The sequence below is a fragment of the Psammomys obesus genome, unplaced genomic scaffold, assembly GCF_907164565.1.
Source record: "Psammomys obesus unplaced genomic scaffold, mPsaObe1.curated_primary_1811, whole genome shotgun sequence".
Lineage (NCBI taxonomy): Eukaryota > Metazoa > Chordata > Mammalia > Rodentia > Muridae > Psammomys > Psammomys obesus.
In genome coordinates this window covers 7,792,188-7,816,238 of record NW_026585644.1, presented here as the reverse complement: position 1 = coordinate 7,816,238, position 24,051 = coordinate 7,792,188, and the positions used below count along the sequence as shown (strand labels likewise).

Genomic DNA, 24,051 nt, shown 5'->3' with positions numbered 1-24,051 from the left:
TCCAAATTATTTTATCTCATTTAAGTACAGATATAATTGTATTTATCTTTTAAAAAATTTAAATGAGGATTTTAAAATAAACACTTAATTTAGTGTGCATGATAATTACAGAAATGCTGATGTTGCTAACAGCTTATGATTTCCAGGGTTCTTTCCTTTTAAGTGGTAGATTAGGAATCAAGAAATATTTGAGCAAACAAGGAGCTGAGAGCAGGTGTTAGGTGGAATGAGAAGAAATACAGCTTCTAATGCTTAGAATATCTCTGAGGTTTTCTGAGAAATCGACGGTTTAGTCTGTTGAGGTCTGTTAAGGTTGCAGAGACTGGAGACTGAGCAGGGTCCAGCTCTGAGGTGTCCAAGGAACTGCTTCACGAGAGAGTAACAAAGAGTGTCCGGAGCTGGAAAGAACCAAAGCTGTATGGCTCTAATGTGGAAGGATTACCGTGATGTGGCTAAGAGCCGAGCTCCTAACTTGAAACTCCATCTCACAGTTCTGTCCGGTCAAAACTGATGTGACCAGATGTACGGTTGATGCTCTGAATGCAGCAGGAAGGACATGTTAGATTAAGCACAGAGATCCTGGAGGCAGTGTTTCTCATCCTTCCTTGTGCTGTGAGCCTTTAATTTAGCTCCTTCTGTTCTGCTGACTCCCAGCCATAAAATTATGTTGTTGCTACTTGATAACTATAATTTCGCCACTGTTATGAATTGTAACATAACATCTGGTATGTAGGATATCTGATATACACCCCCATGGGGGTCATGGCCCAGAGTTTGGGAAATGTTGCCTTGATGAATTTGGATTATTTGGAAAAAAAACTGCTTAATAGTGGTGTAAGAATAACCATAGTGGTTTATCTGCCACAGCAGCTCAAGTTTAATGGAGTGGGGGAAATAATGAATCATAAAGTAGTTAAGTGTGGTGGGTGCACACCTTTAGTTCTAGCACTTGGGGAGTGGCGATAGGCACATCTGTGAGTTTGAGACCAACGTGGTCTACAAAGAGTTCCAGGATGGCCAGAGCTACATAGTAAGACACCCCCCCCCCCAATCTCAAGAAACAAAACAAGCAAACAAACAAAAAGGAAAGAAGTACTTATGAAAACAAGGCAATGAAGATTGGTGTTATAGTAAATGGGAGAGAGGTATAGCTTTCAATTTTATGTTCCATGAAACCAAGAACTGATACAAGGTAGAAATCATTGAAGAAGGATCTTTTTGTCTTAAAGGCTGGGTGCTCAGGGGATAATCCCAGTATACTTACGATCTCACATAATAGCAAGTTTGATGTATCTATTTCTTCATTATTATTTGAATTTTAATATTTTTAAAATCTTACATATAAATCTTAATATGTACTACATATAATATATACATGTATTAATTAGATATAAATATATTATTATTTAATATGTCAATACTTTTACCAGTTCTTATATGTCTGAATTATGCTTTTTGAACTACTTCTTTTGCAATATTTCATATTCTGAAAACTAAAATGGGAAAAAAATAGTCAACTAAACAGAAACTCAAAGCAACCGTGGACGTCGGATTGATTCTCTAGCAGAGACAGGAAAATGGCAAGAATACTCCTGAACCTAAGTGCTCCTGCCCAAGGATAAGAATATGAAGTGACCTAATGGCTTTTGCTGAATGTGTGGGAAGGTATTGGAGTCAGTGCAAAGGGCTGTTGTTTGCAAACATGCTTAGACTGGAATGATGTTTGCAACAGTTTCACATATGATCCCTTTGAAAAGCAGAATATAATTCAGTTTTCCAGGCACCAGAAGGCTTATTTTATAGGAATCTGAAGTTGACTTGTTTTTGAATCACTGCTGAGGTGGAACACAGCAAGTTTTATGACCACAGCCCTCCACATCCTTACTGCAGACCTCTTGTTTGTGAATGGCAGCAATGGACACATCCAGATCATTGTCATACACATGTCGCTGAGTCATATCTAACAAATGAACAAAGTACTGAGACAGCGAGTACCGAACAGCACCCATGGCTGCCTTACTCAGTGTGTATATGCTTATGACGGAGTTCTCAGCCCTGTAAAGCAATGGAGTCCAATGGTGATCTTGTGTTTCTTGCTCTTCCCATTTGGAAGACCCTAATGTAACTACATTGCATTGCACTCTAATGTAACTCTCAGACTCCCCATAAGATGTTACCTGCTGATGCATATTATTCACGTGATTATGTCAACATTAGTCATAACATGGGTAAAGAAAGGAGTCGCCATTCTCTTTTAAAAGTAAATGATGCCCTTTAATCCTCACAGCAGTGGAGAGAATTGATTGTCATAAATGCCATTATCTCCAGTTCAACAGGCTTCACACTCAGTCTGTCTCAACACATAAGACACACGAGTAATGTCAATGCTTGTCCTTTTTGATATAATTGAAACTTATATCATTGGAAAAAAATGGGATCTTAAAAATAATTTAATAGAAAATTTCCATTCTACAACATCCTCAAACTGAAGTCCTATGTCGGAAATTGCCTTTTTTTAATATGAGGAGTTGGCAGGTCATCCCTGTCTGGTGTGCGAATGTCTAGGGCTCTGCAAAGCACATAAGCTTTTGCTGCAGGCGAGGGCAGCCCCACAGTGTGCACTGCCGCTTCCATCTCGCGTACCCTTCAAAGGCTCGTGTTCAAAGGCTCGTGTTCAGAGGCTCATGTTCAAAGGTTGGCCAACTTATCACAAAGTTGTTAAGATCAGTTGCAAGAAGTTAGGCTGCTGGTGTGCGCTGGTGTCCTGCCTGTGCGAAGACCCAGAAGGATGAAGTCAGCTGCTTGTGGGCTAAATTTCATAATCACACATGACAGAAGCCTCTCTCCCCTACAAGTAAAGTCCCTGTGTTGGGTTTTCATCCACAATTGATGGAAAAATAATGCCAACAATTGGTAGTAGCAGGTGAGGGTGTAGCTGCTACATTCAGTGATGTCATTCAGAAACTTTTGGGATTGTTTCATAGGAATTTGGAAAAGTTTGAAGTCATGGGCTGAAGAGAGCTTAGAATTTGTGGGAATGTTCAACCAATGTAGGACCCAACCCTGAGATCCACCCCATGGAAGAAAGCCAACCCTATCACTATTAACGAAACTCTAATATGCTTGTAGACAGTTGACCTCTTAGAGGTTCTACCCAGCAATAGTTTGGAATAGATACTAAGACTCACAGCAAAACATTGTTTGAAGCATAGGGAGTCTACTGGAAAGAGGGGGAAGGATAAATGGACCTAGAGGTGACCAAAGCTCCACAAAAAGACCATCAGAGCCAATCATCCAAGCCCTAGAGGAGTCTACAGAGTCTGAAGCACCAGCCAAGGACAATGTATGGTCTGGACCTAGGTCCTCTACTTATGAGGAGCCCATGGGCATCTCAGGCTTCATGTCGGCCCACTAGTTAGGGGAATGGGGGATATCTCTGACATGAATTATGTTGCCTGATTTTTGATCACTTCCTCTATATGGGACTTCCCTACAAGACCTCAGGGAAGGAAGATCAACTCAGTCCTCTTGTGAATAGAGGAGTTGGGGTGTCTGGGTAGGGGAGCTCCCCTTTTCTAAGGAATAGAGGAGGGGGATGTGGGAGGAACTGGGAGGAGAGAAAGGAGAAGCCTATGACTGAGATGTAAAATTAACTAATTAATTAAAAAAATGAAAAAAAAATTGAGTAGAGTTTAGTAGGCAGTTCCCATGAGGGCTTGAATGTGGCAGCAGTGAGTGCCCTAAAGGCTGTGCTCACAAAGTATCAGATGGGAAGATGGAGTCAATGGGAATTAAACTGGAAATCAATCTTGTTACACAGCAACAAGGGATTTAAACGTATTCCTGCCCTTTCCCTTGTGCCTTGGGACTGTGTGCAGCTGAGTTGTAAATGGACAGTGTTTTGTAGCTTACTTGATTTCAGCATAAAGGTGGTGACAGAAGTGATACCTATAGTCATGTAAGGGATGTGCAATATAAAAATGTGTGTTGTGTCATCAAAAACTCAAACTGCGGGATGCTTACACTTTGAATTCTTCCTGTGATTTAAGTTGCCATTACCTGTTATGCTTCGTGTACTCTTCATGATTAGTAATCACAAATCAAAAACTTAAAATTTCAGCTTTATTATTTATTTTACTTGTATGAGTGTTTTGCATATATATATATATTATATGTATGTATGTATGTATGCCATATTTGTACTTGGCATCCATGGACGTCAAAAGAGGGACCTGGATTTCCTGGAGTTACAGATGGTTGTGAGCCATGATGGAGTTGCTGGGAACCCAACCTAAAGGTTCTGCAAGAACTAAAAGTCCTATTAACCAATGCACTATCTCTCCATCCCCAAGATTTTTTCTAAAGTGTACAGGTGTTTTGTCTGAATTCAAATCTGTATGCCACATGTGTGCCTGGTGCTCGTGGAGGCCCAAAGCAAAAGCGATGATAGATACTCAAGAAATCAAACCCAAATAATGAAAATAACCTCCAGAGACACCTCTCAGTCAGAAAGCATGACAGCCAGAAGAACAAAGGACCTACTTACTACAAAGCAAACTATGGAGGGCCCACTCCTGGCAGGGAAATCTGTAGACTGTAGTAGTCCCACACCTGCTTCTGCATCTCCAGATCCACGCTCTCCAGTCTAGTCCCCGCTGCTGCAGCAGAAAAGTTGCTGCAGTTTCTCTTACCCCAGTGGCATTCTGAGCTCTGCAACAACACCTGCGGAAGTTTTACCTGCCCCCCCAGTCCCATGTCCTGTGAATCCCGCAGATCTTCCCCTTCTAACTCTCCTCGAATTGCTGTATCAGCAACCCCAGAAGGCAACCTCTGCTAACCAAAGGGCTACACCTGCGAGGGCAATAAGTTGATCTGCAGACACCAGATCCATGCTTCTCCTTTTGCTCCTCCATACCTAGTTCTCCCAGTCTAATCCCCAGCTCGTAGCAGAAAACCTGCTGCAGTCCCCCTTTCCTCTGTAACCCCATCTCCAATGGATCAGGAAGATCTTCTCTCACAACCTTCCTTCCTCAAATCATCCCATTTTCCTAGCCTCCCACACCAGCAGGCATGAATACACATGCTAGCTGAGCAGGCCACTGAAGACCTTCACTAGTCCCTTCTCTCCTCCAACTCCAGACACCCAGTCTCATCACCATCTCTGCAACAGAACCCTTGTTGCAGCCTCCCTCCCTTGATGCCCACATCTCCTGCGGATCCCACAGAACTTTTCCCAGCCTACATCCGTCTCCCCCCTTGTTGCTTTATTTTTGCCCCAGCTCCAACAAGTATTCCGCTATCCACAGACACTACTACCTGGGGAGCAGATCTCTGTCTGTAGATCTTCCCCTTTCCTTCTGTTCCCCTGAATCCAATCCTCCAGTCTCATCCTCAGGGCTATAGCAGACCCCTGTGTGACCTCTCTTCAACTGTGCCCTCACCCTCCCTTTCCAAGGAGAGTAAATAAGACTGTGGTGGAACACTGTTCTCCCCCCACCCCCGTGGACCCCTTCAGACCACTAGGCTATCACCAGTTCTAAGTGTCAGCTCCCCGAAACGAAGAAATGCATTTTACCCAGAAATCCGAGGGGCCACAACTTTCAGGTCCACAGAAAAATTTTCTACCAGAAAACACACAGCTATCACACTCTGAAAATCCAGAGAGGAAACCAAAATCTAGGAGCAAAACACTCATCCAACAAAGACAAATCCAGAAATCAGCATTTAGACCTATAATCACCCCAATCCCAGATGTCTAGGCACCAGTGTAAAAGCAGAATCAAAATAGCTGTGCAATATATCTCCACTAGAGCCTAGTTATTCTCCCACAGCAGGCCCTGAATATCCCAACACAGCTGAAGCACAGGAAAAAGACCTTAAAACTGCCTTGTGAAGAAAGATTAAAGAGTAAATAAATATCTTCAAGAAATCCAGGAAACACACACACAAATATATTACAAAAATACATGATTAAGAAGCTACAAATAAACACTGGAAAAAGAACAGCATCTTCAACAACTGGTGCTGATCAAACTGGATATTTACATGTAAAAGAAATTGAATATATCCTTATCTATCACTTGTACAAAACTCAAGTCCAAATGGATCAAATACCTGACATAAAAGCAGATAGACTGAACCTGATAGAAGAGAAAATGGGGAATAGCATTGAATGCCTTGGCGACAACTTCCCAGATAGAACACCAATAATGCAGGCACCAATATAAACAGGAGCTCATGAAACTGAAAATCTTGTGTAAGGAAAAGACACTGTCATTTGTGCAAAACAGCAGCCTACAGAGTGGGAAATGATTTTTATAAACTCTGTATCTGATAGAGGACTAATATCCAACATATATTTAAAAAAAAACTCAAGAAACTAGATATCAAAAACCAAATTAATCCAGTTTAAAATTTTGTAGAGAACAAAACAAAGAATTCTTAATGGGGAAATGCAAATATATGAGAAACAAATAAATTTTCAACAACCTTAGTCATCAGGGAAATGCAAATCAAAACTACTTTGAGATTCCATTTTAGAACCATCAGAATGCCTAAGATCAAAAACACAAATGACAACTCATACTGAGAGGGCTATGGAATAAGGAGGGCACTCATGTATTGCTGGTGGGGGTGCAAACTTACACAGCCACTTTGGAAATAAATGTTGAAATTCCTCAGAAAGTAGGGAATCAATGTACCTTAAGACCCAGCTACACCACTCTTGGGCATATGCCCAAAGGACACTTCATCGTTCCATAAGGACACTTAGTCAGCCATGTTCATGGCTGTTCTATTCCTAATATCCAGAAATTGGAAACAACCTAGATGTCCCTCAACATCAGGATGAGGAAAATGTGACACATTTACAGTATGGAATATCACTCAGCTTTTAAAGAAATGACACCATGAAATTTGGAGGCAGATGGATGGAGCTAGGAAAAAAAAAATCATTCTGAGTGAGGTAACCAAGGTCAGGTCTCATCAGGACTGGCTTCTTTGTCTTCCTCTATGGACTGATAAGGGTGCGCCCCCCTCAGGGGGGAGGTGATCAAAGAGCCAGCTCATAAGTTCATGTCAGAGGCATCTCCATTCCCACTACTTGGGAAACCTCCTTGTACACTGAGCTGCCATGGGCCATTTTTGTGCAGGGGTTCTATGTTATCTCCATGCATGGTCCCTGTTTGGAGTATCAGTCTCTGAAAATTCCTCTGTGCCCAGATTTTTTGACACAAGAGTTTAAAACTTTGTGCAACTATACAGAATTGCTTACTGACTCAGTAGAAACTGTTCTTTAAGGTTTGGAAATTTTTTTTTTTTGTCCCAGTGTGTCTTTGATACTGTAGTGCCATGCTTTCAGTGTTGGCAGTGTGCACCTCTCCAGAAATGCATCTGCCACAGTGGCGAGTGACTGATGTTCTCCAGAGTGTGGTTAAGCTGTGATAGCTGGGAGTAGCTGTAATAAATATACTTTACTTAACAATAGTTCCATTTTCTAAGGCAACATCTCCAAGACCTAACCCACTGGAAGTGGAGGAAACTTTGAATATACACGCTATTGGAAACTCTACAGGACTCACATACTTGTAATTTCCTATTTTGGCTGTTTATAGTCTCTGATAGTTTTCTCTAGGGGAAAAATAACATGAATGTTGATATTTATGTATCAAAATGCCTCGTATCAATCATTGGTGTTGCTTCTAACTTCTCTTTCAAATGTTTATTACAGATGATCCAGCTGTGGGGATAATTATTGTAGTTGTGTGTAATGCATAAGATTATTTTATTATAGTATCAGTGGCAAAATTATGTGCTTAAAAAAATATTTTGTGTTGGAGAGATAGCTTGGTGGCTAAAATCACTGGCTGCTTTTCCTGAGAACTCAGGTTTTACTCCTAGCACCCACATGGTGACTTTCAACCACATGTAATTCCAGTTGTGGAGAATCTGATGCCCACTTCTGGCTCCCATGGGCACTGTATGCACATGGTTCACAAACATATATGCAGGAAGACACCCAAATATCTACAGTACTAGTTTACAAAATTTAAACGCCTAATTAAAATATTTATCTCTTATATCTCTCTCTGTCTTTCTGTCTCTGTCTCTGTCTGTCATTCTGTCTGACTGTCTGTCTCTCTCAGGTATATGCACATACATGTCTATGCAACTGCCTGTGGGGATGAAGAGAGGGAATGAGATCATCTATCGTAAAAGCTATAGGATGTTGTAAACTCTCATTGTTGGTTCTGGGAGCTGAGCTCAGGCCTTCTTGAAGAGATTGGGATGCATATGTTTTCAAACACTGTGATACCTCTCCAGCCCTAAAGTTATGTTTTTATAAGGCAGACCACTGTGTGAAATAATTGGAAGGAAAACCCATCTTATGAATTTTTAGTTCTGTTACTTTGACCTTTTAAATAAATATGTGAAAAAATTGTGCACTCCAATATAACATTAGGACTTTTATAAAACATTTATCTTTAAAAATATTTACATCAAAAGAAAAGTTAGTCTTCTGTTCAGTTAAAGTTTTCATGCAAAATGTTTTTCTTATTTACTGCTATTTTTTTGGAAGCTATCATTTCCCCAGTCTACTCGGATTGGAAAAATTTAAAAAGCAGTTTTTAGGGATTGAGCATTTTAACAAGAGTCCTACCTCTTGATTAGTTTCTTTAGATGTGCAGATGTTAGTAGGTTTATCCTATATTATATGTCTATATGAGTGAGTATATACAGTGTGCGTCTTTCTGCTTCTGGGATAGCTCACGCAGGATGATCTTTTCCAAATCCCACCATTTACCTGCAAATTTCATGATTTCCTTGTTTTTTTATTGCTGAGTAACATTGCATTGTGTAGATGTACCACAATTTCTGTATCCATTCCTCAGTTGAGGGACATCTAGGTTGTTTCCAGGTTCTGGCTATAACAAATAAAGCTGCTACAAACATGGTTGAGCAGATGTCTTTATTGTGTACTTGAGCCTCTTTTAGGTAAATGCCTAGGAGTGGTATAGCTAGATCTTGAGGAAGTGCTATTCCTGGTTGTCTGAGGAAGTGCCAGATTGCTTTCTAGAGTGGTTGTACAAGTTTACATTCCCACCAGGAGTGGAGGAGGGTTCCCCTTCCTCCACAACCTCTCCAGCATGTGTTGTCACTTGAGTTTTTGATCTTAGCCATTCTGATGGGTGTAAGGTGAAATCTTAGGGTCGTTTTGATTTGCATTTTTCTGATGACTAAGGACGTTGAACTCAATCCCTAACTAGAAAGGCAAAGAGGCTGGGCATCAGAAGAAGGAGAAAAGAGGGAACAAGTCAGGAGCCTGACACAGAGGACCTCTGAAAGGCTCTGCCCTGCAGACTATCAATGCAGATGCTGAGACTTATGGGCAACCTTTGGGCAGAGTGCAGGGATTCTTAGGAAAGAAGTGGGAAACAGTAAGATCTGGAGAAGACAGGATCTCCACAAGGAGAGCAACAGAACCAAAAAATCTGAGCATAGGGGTCTTTCCTGAGACTGATACTCCAACCAAGGACTATGCATGGAGATAACCTAAGACCCCTGCACAGATGTAGCCCATGGCAGTTCAGTATCCAAGTGGGTTCCATTGTAATAGGAACAGGGACTGTCTCTGACATGAACTGATTGGCCTGTTGTTTAATTACCTCCCCCTGAGGGTGGAGCAGCATTACCAGGCCACAGAAGAAGACAATGCAGCCACTCCTGATGATACCTAATTGACTAGGATCAGAAGGGAAGAAAAGGAGACCTCCTCTATCAGTGGACTTAGGGAGGGGCATGCATGCAGAGGGGAGAAGAAGGGAGGTATTGGGATGGGAGGAGGAAGGGTACCACAGGGAGGATGTAAAGTGAATAAAGTGTAATTAATAAAGATTTAATAAAATAAAATAAATATGTCATAAACAAGCAGTTGTTAAACATTTGCTTGAGGTTTCCCTAATAGCTTGTAATTTAATATGTGTACGTTTATCAGAATTCTGTCGTAACCTTCATGAAGATATTGTAACTTGCTCTGAGTGAGGCAGTTCATGTTCTTGTTATGTTTTTTGAAGTACAGTTCACTAAATTGAAATAGTTGTCATTAATAAATTTCATGTAATCCTTAAATAGTTGAAGTGAGTTAAAAGTTCTTGAAGATTCACTCTGATCCTGGAGATAAGCTCTGCTTTAATCTGCTTAGCAACTGGCCACTTCTGCCAGCTGTAGATATATCCCAAGCATTCTTGAAAAGTCATGTTTTGGCTGTTATAAATCTAATTTACCTAGTTTATTTTTTTGTACACATGTGGGTAATTTTATATATCTATTGTGTAAAACTCACTGGTCTCAATCTGTTTTCTTCTAAGTCATTTATTTGATAATTACCAGTACTTTTTTCTTGACCACCCTTCTTACACTTTTGTTGGCTTTGAGCAATGTGTTATTTGGATACTTTAGAGCTCCAGAAATTAAGTTTTTTGTTAGTAAAATAAACAGTCTCTTTCCTCTCATACCACAAATTTTGACTTCTTTCTCTGGCCTTCCTGGAAACAGGAACAATGGAGTTAAGAGAGGCAAATTGGAGTTTTATTGTACTTAATATTTAGTTCTGCTCCTTTAACAAACATACCTGTCCTTAGAAATGAATGAAAATCACATATTAATTATTAAAAATTAATAGGAATTCAACTTGGACAAGTGATGTATTAGCAGGTCACTGGAGAAATCTAAAGCATGTGTGGGATTGACTACAGGAGGCAGGAGGTGCAGATGGGCTTGTGCAAACAGTGGGAGCCAGAGCCCTTGCCACCCATAGAGCTGTCCAAGGTTAAATACATAAGCCATTTGCTGGTTCACTCATTAATTATGGATGACACAATAGCCAGCAGACTTCTATGGTGTCTACATGATCCTGGTGCATACATGGATTTAAAATTTACCTCCTGGCTTCAAGTTCTATCCATGAAGCAGGGTGGTGACGGTACATGCTTGGGCTAGTGAGTCTTTTGGTTTTTTTTTTCTATCTGGACCTGAGCTGAGAAGGAAAGTCAGCTGAGTGTTTTCTCTGTCTCTCTGAGTTGGCAGGTTTTCATTCCAGCATTTGGCTCCTGAGTCTCTCTTGGTAAAATAAAATGTTTGAGATTTTCTTCTTTTTTTATTTTATTTTTCTTTTTAGTTACATTTTGTTAACTCTGTGTCCCAGCTGTATCCCGCTCCCTCATTCCCTCCCCAACCCCACACTCCCTCCCTGGTCTCCTCCCTGCCCCTTTCCAAGTCCACATATACTAAGATTTTCTTCTTTTTAATTAATTTATTTTTTAACATAGTTTATTCACTTTGTATCCCAGCTCTAGTCCCCTCGTTCACTCCCTCCCAATCCCACCATCCCACTCTCCCTCATCTCCTTCCATGCCCCTCTCCAAGTCCACTGAAAGGGGCAGTCATCCTCCCCTTCCCTCTGACCGTAGCCTATCTGGTATCTTCATGACTGGTAGCATTGTCTTCCTCTGTGGCCTGGTAAGACTGCTACCCCATCAGAGGGAGGTGATCAAAGAGCCAGCCACTAAGTTCATGTCAGAGACAGTCCCTGTTCCCCTTACTAGGGAACCCACTTGAAGACTGAGCTGCCATGGGCTACATCTGTTCAGGGGTTCGAGGTTATCTCCATGCATGGTCCTTGGGTAGAATATCAGTCTCAGAAAAGACCCCTGGGCCCAGGTTTATTGGTTCTGTTGCTCTCCTTGTGAAGCTCCTGTTCCCTCCAGGTCTTACTATCTCCCCCTTCTTTCATAAGGTTCCCTGCACTCTGCCCAAAGTCTGGCAATGAGTCTCAGCATCTCCTTTGATATACTGCTGGGGAGAGTCTTTCAAAGGCCCTCTGTGGTAGGCTCCTGTCCTGCTGCCTGTTTTTTTCCCCTTCTGATGTCTCTCCTGTTTGCCTTTCTGAGTGAGGATTGTGTACCTTACTCAGGGTCCTCCTTGATTAGCTTCTTTAGGTGTACAGATTTTAGCATGTTTATCCTATATTATATGTCTAATATCCACTTATAAGTGAGTATATACCCTGTGTGTCTTTCTGCTTCTGGGATAGCTCCATCAGGATGATCTTTTCTAGTTTCCACCATTTACCTGCAAATTTCATGATTTCCTCGTTTTTAATTGCTGAGTAGTATCCCATTGTGTAAATGTACCACAATTTCTATATCCATTCCTCAGTTCAGGGACATCTGGGTTGTTTCCAGATTTTGGCTATTATGAATAAAGCTGTGATGAACATGGTTGATTGAACAGATGTCCTTGTTTTATACTTGAGTGTCTTTTGGATATATGCCTAGGAGCATTATAGCTGGATCTTGAGGAAGCACTATTCCGAATTGTCTGAGAAAGCTCCAGATGGATTTCCAACATGGTTCTACAAGTTTACATTCTCACCAGCAATAAAGGAGGGTTCCTCTTTCTCCACATCCTCTCTAGCATGTGTTGTCAGTTGAATTTTTGATCTTAGCCATTCTGATGGGGGTAAGGTGAAATCTCAGGGTCATTTTGATTTGCATTTCCCTGATAAGTAAGGATGTTGAGCATTTTGTTAAGTGTTTCTCTGTCATTTGATATTTCTCTATTGAGAATTCTTTAAGTCGTCTATCTCATTTTTTAATTGGATTACTTGATTTTTTGCTGTTTCACTTCGAGATTTTCATTTTTAAGGCCAATCTGGTCTACAGGGTGAGATCTAGGACAGCTAAAGTTACACAGAGAATCCCTGTTTCTAGAAAATAAAAACAAAAATAAACAAAAGTTCTGTCCATGACTGCAATTTTTGCAATGTCTGGAGTCTGGTAAATTAGCTTGTTTTTTGTTTACAAACCTATAACCAGAAATTCTGGTTCACTTACACATTGCAAATCCATAGGAAGGAGACTTTGTAGATGTAGTTTGATCAATAATATATGAATCTCTTCAGAATGGATGCAGAAATTGTGGTACATCTACACAATGGAATATTACTCAGCAATGAAAAATAAGGAAATCAGGAAATTTGCAGGGAAATGGTGGGAACTGGAAAGGATCATCCTGAGTGAGCTGTCCCAGAAGCAGAAAGACCACATGGTATATACTCACTCATAGACCTATAAGATAGGATAAAACTACTAAAATCTGTACACCTAAAGAAACTAATCAAGAGGCAGGACTCTGACTAAAATGCTCAATCCCCATCCCGAAAGGCAAAGAGGATGGACATTAGAAGAAGAAGAAAACGGGAAACAACCTAGGAACCTGCCACAGAAAGCCTCTGAAAGGCTCTGCCCTGCAGACTATCAAAGCAGACGCTGAGACTTATGGCCAACTGTTGGGCAGAGTGCTTGGAATCTTATGAAAGAAGTGGGAAATAGTAAGATCTGGAGAGGACAGGAACCCCACAAGGAGGGCAACAGAACTAGAAAATTTGAACACAGGGGTCTTCCCAGAGACTCATATTCCAACCAAGTACCATGCATGGAGATAACCTTGAACCCCAGCAACAATGTAGCCCATGGTACTTCAGTGTCCAAGTGGGTTCTATAGCAATGGGAAGAGGGACTGCCTCTGACATAAACTGATTGGCCTGTTCTTTGATCACCTCCCCCTGACAGGGGAGCAGCCTTACCAGGCCAAAAAAGATGACAATTCAGCCACTCCTGATGAGATCTGATAGACTAAGATCAGAAGGAAGGAGAGGGGGACCTCCCCTATCAATGGACTTGGGGAAGGGCATATTGAAGATGGGGGAGGGAAGGTGGAATTAGGAGGGGAGAAGGGAGGGTTTTTATGGGGAGATACAAAGTGAATAAAGCATAATTAATGAAAGTTAAAAAAAGTGAAAAAATAAATTAGAAACAAATAAAACAATTCAAAAATCAATGAATAAAAAAAAAGAGTCTCTTCAGTCATCAACTTTAAGGTAGGTGGGGAGCCATTCTTTACAGGACTTCTGAGTGGCACCAGTGTCTCCTGGTATACCCAGAGGACTTTGAGGGCCTGGGCACCAAACATTGGTTATACAGGCTGGAAGACACTGGTGGAGAGTCTAGCATTTACAGTACATTTACACTCCTGGCCATGTTGCAGCTCATTAGACCACAGTTATTCTTACCACAAGCAGCATTTCTTCCTAAAACAGCTGAACTTCTACCTTTATGAGTTGCCAGGGAAGTGGAAGCAGGAGAGGGAGGGTTGAAGTTTCCATAGTCATATTCTTTCACCCTTACTCATCAGCTGGTTAGCTCATTTGAAAGCCTTTCTGCTTATAATTTTCTTGGAAAAAAAAATACACTTTGCTTTTTTAAAGATTCTTTCTATAATGTAATTTCAAAGTTATTTTTTTGGCATATAATTGTATTATGCCATTTTTAGATTCCAAGGGGAAATAGCTATATATATGTATTTTCAATTATCTGTGTTTAATAAAAAGTTCTAAAACATTGTTATTGAATATCTACTGAACTAATATGTATTAAAATTATTGTATGAGTATCTTTAAATTGAGCATTACAGGAACTGGAACATAAGTCAATGACTGTATGCATTTTAGCCATGTGTCAGATCCTAGGCTTAATCTACAACAATAAAAAAAAAAAAGCATCATATCAATATTTTTCCTTGGAAAAGCAAAGTTCAATGTTAGGATGGAAAATCTATTTCCTATATACTATAGAAGAAATATGATAAAATGTATGTTTGCTAGAAATATGTTTATGTCAGTGAGCAGGGCAGAAGTGCAATGTCCATACGGGAGCATTAAAGTAGGATACAGTTTCAAATGCTTCTGGCTAGTAAGCAAATATATAATAGGGGAATTTATAACTCTGAAACAATATTTTAAATTAGGTATTTCATAAGTACCCATCTGTGTATTAGTGTTCTTTGCATCGTTTAGGCCACTGGTTCTCAACCTTCTGCAACCCTTTACTGCAGTTTCTCATGTTGTGGTGACCCTAGCCATAAAGTTATTTTACTGATACTTTGTAACTGTAATTTTGCTACTGTTATGAACATGTAAATATTTGAGTTTTCTGATGGTCTTAGGGGATCTTATGAAAGAGTTGTTCAACCCCAAAGGGGTGGTGAACCAAAGGTTGACAACTGCTGAATCAGGGTGATAATAAGAGTAATAAGAGTAATGTTTTATGTTTCCACTTAACAAACTTTCTGGGAAAAAATTGTAATAATTTAGAGAATAAGGAAGTATCACTCTGAGTTCCTTTCAATTTTAATTGAATTGTTTTATTTTAATTTATTTATTTTTCTAACATAATATTTTTTATTATTTGAGAATGTCACACAATGCACTCTGATCACACTCAACTTTCTTTCCTCCCAGGTCCATCCTTCCAACCTTATACCTTACCCCCAAAAAAACATCCAAGTCCAATATGTGATACCCATCTACTCATTGGAGTACCCTCAAACTCCCAGTGGCCATCCCTTAAAGAAAACTAAGTCCTTCCTTACTAAATTAGCATTTTTTTCTAGAATACTGACATTGCTAAAAAAATTCCATAGGAAAAAATCTCTGGGCTTATAATAGACATAGATATTTATTGGAGATGTCAGACATTGTAAAATACTGTGCATATTTCCTTTCCTTAATTTTATTAGCTTTTTATAGGCTAAGAAATAATGAACCTTGCTATACATCTTCAGTTAAACTTAATTACTGGAATCATGTTTTTATATATAATCTGATTTGCAACAGAATGGTAGAGCTTTTTTTAAATTTTTTATTAATTACATTTTAATCACTTTGTATCCTCCCTGAAACTCCCTCCCTTCTCCCCTCCTAATCCCTCTCTCCCTTTCCCTTCTCTACATATGCCTCTCCCCACATCCACTGATAGGGGAGATCTTCCTTTCCTTCCTTCTGGTCCTAGTCTATTATGTTTCATCAGGATTGGCTTCCTCTGTGTCCTGGTAAGGCTGCTTCCCTCTCAGGGGGAGGTGATCAAAGAGCAGGACAATCAATTCATGTCAGCGACAGTCCCTGTTCCCATTACTATGGAACCCACTTGGATACTGAACTGCCATGTGCTACATCTGTGCAGGGGTTTTAGGTTATATCCATGCATGGTCCTTGGTTGGAGTATCATTCTCAGAAAAGACCCCTGTGCCCAGATATTTTGGTTCTGTTGCTCTCCTTGTGGAACTCCCGTCCTCTCCAGATCTTACTATTTCCCACTTCTTTCACAAGATTCCCTGCACTCTGCCCAAAGTTTGGCTATGAGTCTCAGCATCTGCTTTGATACCCTGTAGGGTAGAGCCTTTCAGAGGCTCTCTTTGGCAGGCTCCTGACTTGTTTCTCATTTTCTCCTTCTGATGTCCATTCTCTTTGCCTTTCTGAATGGGGATTGAGTATTTTAGCCAGAATCCTCCTTATTGATTAGTTTCTTTAGGTGTACAGATTTTAGTAGGTTTATCTCATATTGTATTTTTGTATGAGTGAGTATATATCCTGTGTGTCTTTCTGCTTCTGGGATAGCTCACTCAGGATGATCTTTTTTAGTTCCCACCACTTACCTGCAAATTTCATGATTTCCTTGTTTTTTTTTTTTTATTGCTGAGTAATATTCCATTGTGTAGATGTACCACAATTTCTGTATCCCTTCCTCATTTGAGGGGCATCTGGGTTGTTTCTATCTTCTGGCTATTACAAATAAAGCTGCTGCAAACATGGTTGAGCATATGTCCTAACTGTGTACTTGAGCATCTTTTGGATATATGCCTAGGAGTGGTAGAGCTGGATCTTGAGGAAGTGCTATTCCTAATTGTCAGAGAAAGCACTAGATTGCTTTCCAGAGTAGTTGCACAAGTTTTCATTCCCACTAGCAGTTGAGGAGGGTTCCCCTTTCTCCACAACCTCTCCACAAATAAAACAATTTAAAGGATCAATGAAACCAAGAGCTGGTTCTTTGACAAAATTAACAAGATAGACAAACCTTTAGCCAAACTAAAATGCAGAGAGACACTAAATCAAATCAACAAAATCAGAAATGAAAAGGAGGACATAACAACAGACACTGAGGAAATCCAAACAATCATTAGGTCTTACTTCAAAATCCTATATGCCACAAAATTTGAAAATCTAAATGAAATGGACAATTTTCTTGATTGATTACACTTACTAAAGCTGAATCAAGACCAGGTAAATCACTTAAATAGTCTTATATCCCCAAAGGAAATAGAAGTGTTCATCAAAATCTCCCATCTAAAAAAAAAGCCCAGGGCCAGATGGTTTCAACACAGAATTCTACCAGACCTTCAAAGAAGAGCTAACACCAATACTCTTCAAACTATTCCATAAAATAGAGACAGAAGGAACATTACCGAACTCATTCTATGAAGCCACAATCATGTTGGTACCTAAACCTCACAAAGACTCAATAAAGAAAGAGAATTTCAGGCCAATCTCCCTTATGAACGTTGATGCAAAAATACTCAACAAAATACTTGCAAACCAAATCCAAGAACATATCAAAAATATCATCCACTATGACCAAGTAGGCTTCATCCCAGGTGTGCAGGAGTGATTCAATATATAGAAATCCATCAATGTGATCCACCATATTAACAAACTGAAAGAAAAAAAACCCACGTGATAATCTCCTTAGATGCTGAAAAAGCATTTGATAAAATCCAACATCCATTTATGTTTAAAGTATTGGAGAGATCGGGGATACAAGGCACATAGCTGAACAGAGTTTTATTTTTTCAATGTATTATTCTCATTGAGTATTTACCGCATATTTAAAACAGAGGAGTCTATCATATATTATATGTCTAATATGTCTACTATCTAATAAGTGAGTATATACCATATGTGTCTTTTTGCTTCTGGGATACTTCACTCAGGATCATCTTTTCTAGTTCCCACCTTCCCACCATTTGCTTGCCAATTTCATGATTTCCTTGATTTTAATTGCTGATTTAATTATTCCATTGTGTAAATGTACCACATTTTTCTGTATCCATTCCTCATTGGAGGGACATCTGGTTTGTTTCCATGCTCTGGCTATAGAAACCAAGCAAGAAGGAGGACCCTGGGTAAGATGCTCAATCTTCACTCAGAAAGGCAAATGGGGTAGACATCAGAAGAGGGAGAAAACAGAGAAAAGGGCAGGATCCTGCCAGTAGGGAACCAAAGCAGATACTGAGACTCAGCCAAACTTTGGGCAGAGTCCAGAGAATCTTATGAAAGAAGGGAAAGATGAAAGACCTGGAGGGGACAGGAATTACACAAAGAGAGAAACAGAACCAAAAATTCTGGGTGCAGGCATCTTTTCTGAGACTGATACTCCAACGAAGGACAATGCATGGAGATAACTTAGAACCCCTGCACAGATGTAGCCCATGGCAGCTCAGTGTCCAAGTGGGTTCTTTAGTAAGGGGAACAAGGTCTATCTCTGACATGAACTCAGTGGCTGGCTCTTTGATCACCTCCACCTGAGAGGTAGTAGCCTTGCCAGGCCACAGAGGAAGACAATGCAGCCAGTCCTAATGAGACCTGATAAGCTAGGCTCAATTGGAACCAGAGGAAGACCCCCCTTATCAGTGGACTGGAGGAGGGGCATGTGAGGAGTAAAGGGAGGGAGGGTGGGATTGGGAGAGAACAAAGGAGGGGGCTACAGCTAGGATACAAAGTGAATAAATTATAATAAATAAAAAATTAATTTAAAAACAGGAGTTATTTACTTATTAAATTATTTACATATTTATGATTGCCTAAACGATGTTGGAAACTATTAACATGTATTAACAAAAGTAGTAGAATATTGCAGTTGTTTGAGCTTTACTTTCCTTTTCTTAAGAGGAAGGTTGAAAAGAACAACTCTGTGTTTTGTTTGCAGGTGCATTGCCTTGATTTCACATTGGTATCGCTCACTCAGAAGTTGGAAAGCCTGATGTGGATTAGGGACTTAGCCAAGGAAGTAAAAGAAAGGAATATTTTATTAAGTGGACTCCTCCTAAATTCCTCACAGGTATGTAAGTTGTTAATATTACGGGGTGCATGTTTTCATACTTCTCGGAGTACAAAACTATTTTGATAAAAAAAAATGGATGTTGATGGTACAGAAAATAACGACTGGAAAATTAGTCATGTGGGGCTGCAGAGAGGATTCAGGAGCTAAATCTTTTGTATATAAGACTAAGAAGCTAAGTTTGAACCACAAGAACCTGTGTAAAAAGCTGTAGCGATAGGACGGAGCTGTAACTATCATGCTCTTAAAGAGAAAGGTGAGTTGGGGAAGGAGAGGCTACAGAAATTTTGATGCCAAGTAGCTTGACACACCCAATGACAACAGACAGTGCCTCATGCAAGGAAAAAGGAAATGACTGACACCTGGAGCTGTCATCTGATCTCCACACGTGTGCTGTACTCAGTAGAACATGCGTCCACTCCCATACATGCACACTCACACACACACTCACTCCTCTCTCTATGGCCTGCAATCTGTCTGACTTCTCAGCTATACAGCGAAAATAAAAGTCAACTGTTTTAGAGAAGATGTAAGCTCTGCATTTTGACAAGCTGTGGATCTCTGTAATGACATCCATCAATGACAAAAGAAACTTCTTCAATGAGGGGTGAGAGCTGTACTTGTCTGTGGCTGTGAGAAAGGGCAACTATTTATATCCTGGTAGAGATCAGTTTTGTTTAGAAGAATAGGTATAGTACATTGTCTTCTGGGGCTACTAACATTCCATCCACAGGTAGTTGACTCAATTTGCAGTGTTGGACATACCTTCCCTCGTATTTAGCAGCTTTTAAGTCCAAACAGACACCTGCCATGCTCAGCCACAGTTGATGCTCCTATAGTGTAACTCCTATACCTAAGGCTTAGGAAAATTTCTGGAAGAGAGGAAAGAAACATCCTAAAAGGCAGAGGGCTAGGGTGCCTACTGCTAGCCTGTGTCTTCTGAACATGGCAGGAAAGCTGCACTCATGGAATAACATGGCTGCCTAAATGAGACTTACATAATGGCAACCACAGTTGACATAGCAGCTTGCATCAGGGGACTTTCACAAAGTCCCACTCTTCGGTGAAGATCTACAGGTAATTGTTGGCTGCTGAGAGAGGTAGAATCAGTTTTCCCCAGAGTGAACTCCCTGATAGTTTATCCTGTCATAAATAGTCAGCCCAAAACACACACATGTATGAATGGCCTTAGTAGGTTATGTACTCAGTAGGTTTTTTTTTTTTTTTTGTTTTGTTTTTTGTGTGTGTGTGTGTGTATGTGTGTGTGTGAGTGTGTACTTGTTACATTTATATGCATATACATAGGCACAGGTAACAATAATTTAAGAATCAGTCATTAATTTGAGAGGGAGTTGGTGTATGGGAGAAGCTAGAGAGGAGAAAGGGAGGAGCAAAGATGATGTAAATAAAAGTTGATGTATGAAATTCCCCTCAGAAAATAAAGGAACCAAAAGCCAAAAAAGAAGTAATAAGTTGTCAAACAACATCTGTTAGACAGTTCAAATAATATTGTCAGATTTACTAAACAAAAATATTTCAGATAAATTTATAATTATGTTCCAAATTGGGATTTCAACTTCAGATGTAACTGAGGTCCTCTATTTTATGGGAACTCCTGTGTCTCACAGGAGTCTCACAACTCCTGTGTCTCACAACTCACGCCTTGTGTCAACTCTGAAATTGCTTAATTTTATGGCATTTTTATGATATTGATGATCAAATGATTTCCCCCAATACATGTTACTTAAGCACTTAAGATGAGTGCTTGGCATCTAAATTTGGATAGAACATAGCACTTAACTAAATAAAAGCACGTATTTTTATGTTAGTAGCAACAAGTTAAGTAGAAGGCAGGATGCTCTGCTCCCAATCATTCAAAACATGCAAACACGTTTGTGCACACATGTAAAATACAAATAAAATTTTAAAATTTGCATGTGAGCAATCAACAAAATAATTGTATTTTTATACATAGCAACAATTTGTGACATTATCTAAGGTATATCATTAGTCTGCAGGTTTGTTTTTTAAATAGACAGACTTTAATTAAATATAATGATTATCATCCATATGGGCTTGGTGTGTCATTTGCAACACTACATGGAAGTCTGAGGTAGGAAGATGGCTTGAGCTGACAATAGCTTCAGCTTGTCTGTGCAAGGTAGTGAGTCTCAAAAATATGAAACCACCTTATAGGCGGTACTTCAGCATTCTTGAACTTTGATGTAGCTGTAAGATTTGCCTCCGAAATATGTAAACATGACCTCAGTTTAGCCACCAAAAAGGTGATACATTTTACTTTACATAGGATCCTGGAAATCTAAGATGTTGAAGCTGTAGAGGCTGTGAAAGTCAAGCCACCCAAGCTCTAAAGAGATACATATTCTTGCTCAAAGACAGAACTGGTAGAGTAGGAATGTAGGTCTGTGTGTTCTTGGTCAGAAATATTTCCTTCTCCACATGCTGTAATTTTTGGTTATAAATAAATAATTTTCCATATTTACGAGGGAATCATGGATAAACAATGCTAATACCACAATGTGCAGATATAAAATAAAATTTATTTAGACAAAGCTCAAAATGGGAGAAAGAAAGATCATATCCAACCCTTGGAACCTTCAGGGTTCCATGATTCCCATCAGGTATCTGCATGCTCTGCAGCCAGCTTTCCAGCAAAGCTGGAGTTGCCAGGTAAAACGTTGGATACATTGTTCAGTTACAATTCCTAAGCCATGCATAATTTTTGGTATTAAGTACATTCTAAATATCACACGGGACACACTTGCATTACAAACTACTTATATGCGGTTTGAATTTATCTTAATACTTTGTTGTTTTTACCTGCTGAATCCAGCAGCTTTAATAAAGACCTCAATACCCAGCATGCTCTGCATAGTCACGGGTTGAGCTGCAAGCAGACTTCTACATGTCTCTGTACCTGAGGTAGTTCCTTGGTTGGAAAGCAGGCCTGATTGAAAACAGAAGCATTTGGAATCCATTGCTTGTCCTCAGAACTCTGTGACTCTGAGCTGAGACCTGCAAAGCCAGGTTTCCATAAGCTACCCAAGGTGGACTAGAGAAAAGGCCTGTACCTCTTGTCAGTAAAAGGATACTCTCATCCAGATGGTGGGACCCACTGATAAGCCTATCATTCAGATGTCTTGCACATGAGGATCAAGAATTTAAGACCCTGTCTTTAAAAACAAAATCTTGTTCTTTATTATTTTTAATGCAACTTTGCTATGGAAGTCACATAGTAAAAAAAATTCTATTGGAGGAATGCATTCTAATTATCTGGCTATTTGTGTCTGTTATAGTTACGAATTTAATCAGATATAATATATAAGGCATGAATATTTTAAGTCAATAAGAGTTTGCAGACTTATTTTATAGACGTCTAAAATATTTTATAGTGATCCTTAGTGTAAATATTTGCAAGTATACACTCTATAATTTTTATATATGACCTATAATAAAACTTTTACAGTCTATAAACTTTATAAAGTCCCAGTTTTTTATTCTGTACATGTATTTTAAAGCCTCAGGTATTCGAGGTCAAAGCAAACATATGGTTTCAAGGTTAAAGAATTTTCTGAACCTATGACTATACTGATGAAAAAAGCGCATCTGCTTCTGCATTAAAGAAGCAGCTGTATAGTGTTTGACAATTTATGTAAAGATGCTGCGTTTGTAAAAGACCTTAAAACCTTTGTGTGAGGCTAGCCATGGTAGAACTTGCCTATACTCCCAAGGCAGGAAGATGAGTTTGAGACCATCCTGATTTACATAGTGAGACCCTATCTCAACCAAGCAAATGAACCACCCAACAGAACCAAATGTATGTGGAGGACGTGAAGAAGTGGGCAGTGTGAGTTTCACTGTACTAGTTTTATTTGTTTCATTAATGAATTAGGCTTAGAGTTTGTAAATTTTAATATAGTTTAGAGAGCAATTGTTATTTTTCTTTTAGACAGCATAATAAAAATAAAATGAAAGACAACTAGAGAAGAGTGATATTTAGCCAGAAAAAGCTTAAAAAGAAAGAAAGGAAGAAAATGAAAGAAAGGAAAAAGAAAGAAACAAAGAAAGAAAGAAGGAAAGAAAGAATGGGAACAGGGTGGGGCACTGGGAATTTTGTGTGTAGGTGTTCTCATTTTTATTTCTTCCTGCTCAACACGTTTCTGGTGGTTTTGATCAGAGACAGTAGGCGTTTAGAAAGGAGTGATCGCTGTCATTGGGGGCGACTAGAAAGGATGATGCCAGTTGGCAGAGCTACAGAAAGCAACTGTGGCGATTGGAGTTTAGACTCTGTCATCCTGGCTCAGCTTCTGAATTTCAACTTTTAATATTATTAACGATATGGAAGTGGTACAGTAAAAAAGAAGTTAGCAAAGCCTTTCTCTACATTTTTGTTTAGTAATCATTTGTGAAAGACTTATGAAAGTCATATAATTCCCCAAACAAGATCTGAGACTAAAAAGTGAAGCCTTGTAGAAACATTAAATTAAATATGATTATGTAAATAAGTCTTACATCACAAATATATCAGATTATTGTATTTTATGGGTTAAATGCTATTATTCTTTGTTGTCTGTTTTGAGGGTCTTATGTTCACTCTAAAATATCTTTAGAAGCATTCTGTATTCTGAATCTTTGTAATTATTGCAAGTACACTTGTTAAGAAATATGCAAGTACAACATCTCTAATATATCTTTATGTCCAAAGACTGAATTTGTTTTCTATCTGAAGTATTATTTGGTATCATCCTTCGAGAGCACAGGATTGTTCAAAGTGTAGCTAGGGATGTCTGTGTGCTGCCAAACATTAAACAAGGAAGAAAACAAACAATCGAACAAACATAAAACTGGAGGAGTTAGCTTTTGTTTCCTTCAGTGAGCAGTTGTTTGGTCTTTAGCTCAGGTAATTGAGTGAACAGATGTCAGTTTGTACAGCACTGAAGCATGCACCGCAACCTGCAACACCAAACACAGTGCTGAAGCGTGCACCCCAACATCCTACACCAAATACAGCACTGAAGCA

General features: G+C 39.4%; 1 protein-coding gene across 3 annotated transcripts in view; it reads left to right on the top strand.

Annotated features, from left to right (window-relative positions):
* The window catches only part of Crppa (CDP-L-ribitol pyrophosphorylase A), a 279,755-nt gene that overhangs the window by 145,836 nt on the left and 109,868 nt on the right, over nt 1-24,051 (top strand). For all 3 annotated transcript variants that reach the window (XM_055624296.1, XM_055624283.1, XM_055624290.1), the window contains one exon: nt 18,879-19,010. In XM_055624296.1, the coding sequence (XP_055480271.1) occupies nt 18,879-19,010 (132 nt within the window). The remainder of the gene's footprint in view (nt 1-18,878; nt 19,011-24,051) is intronic.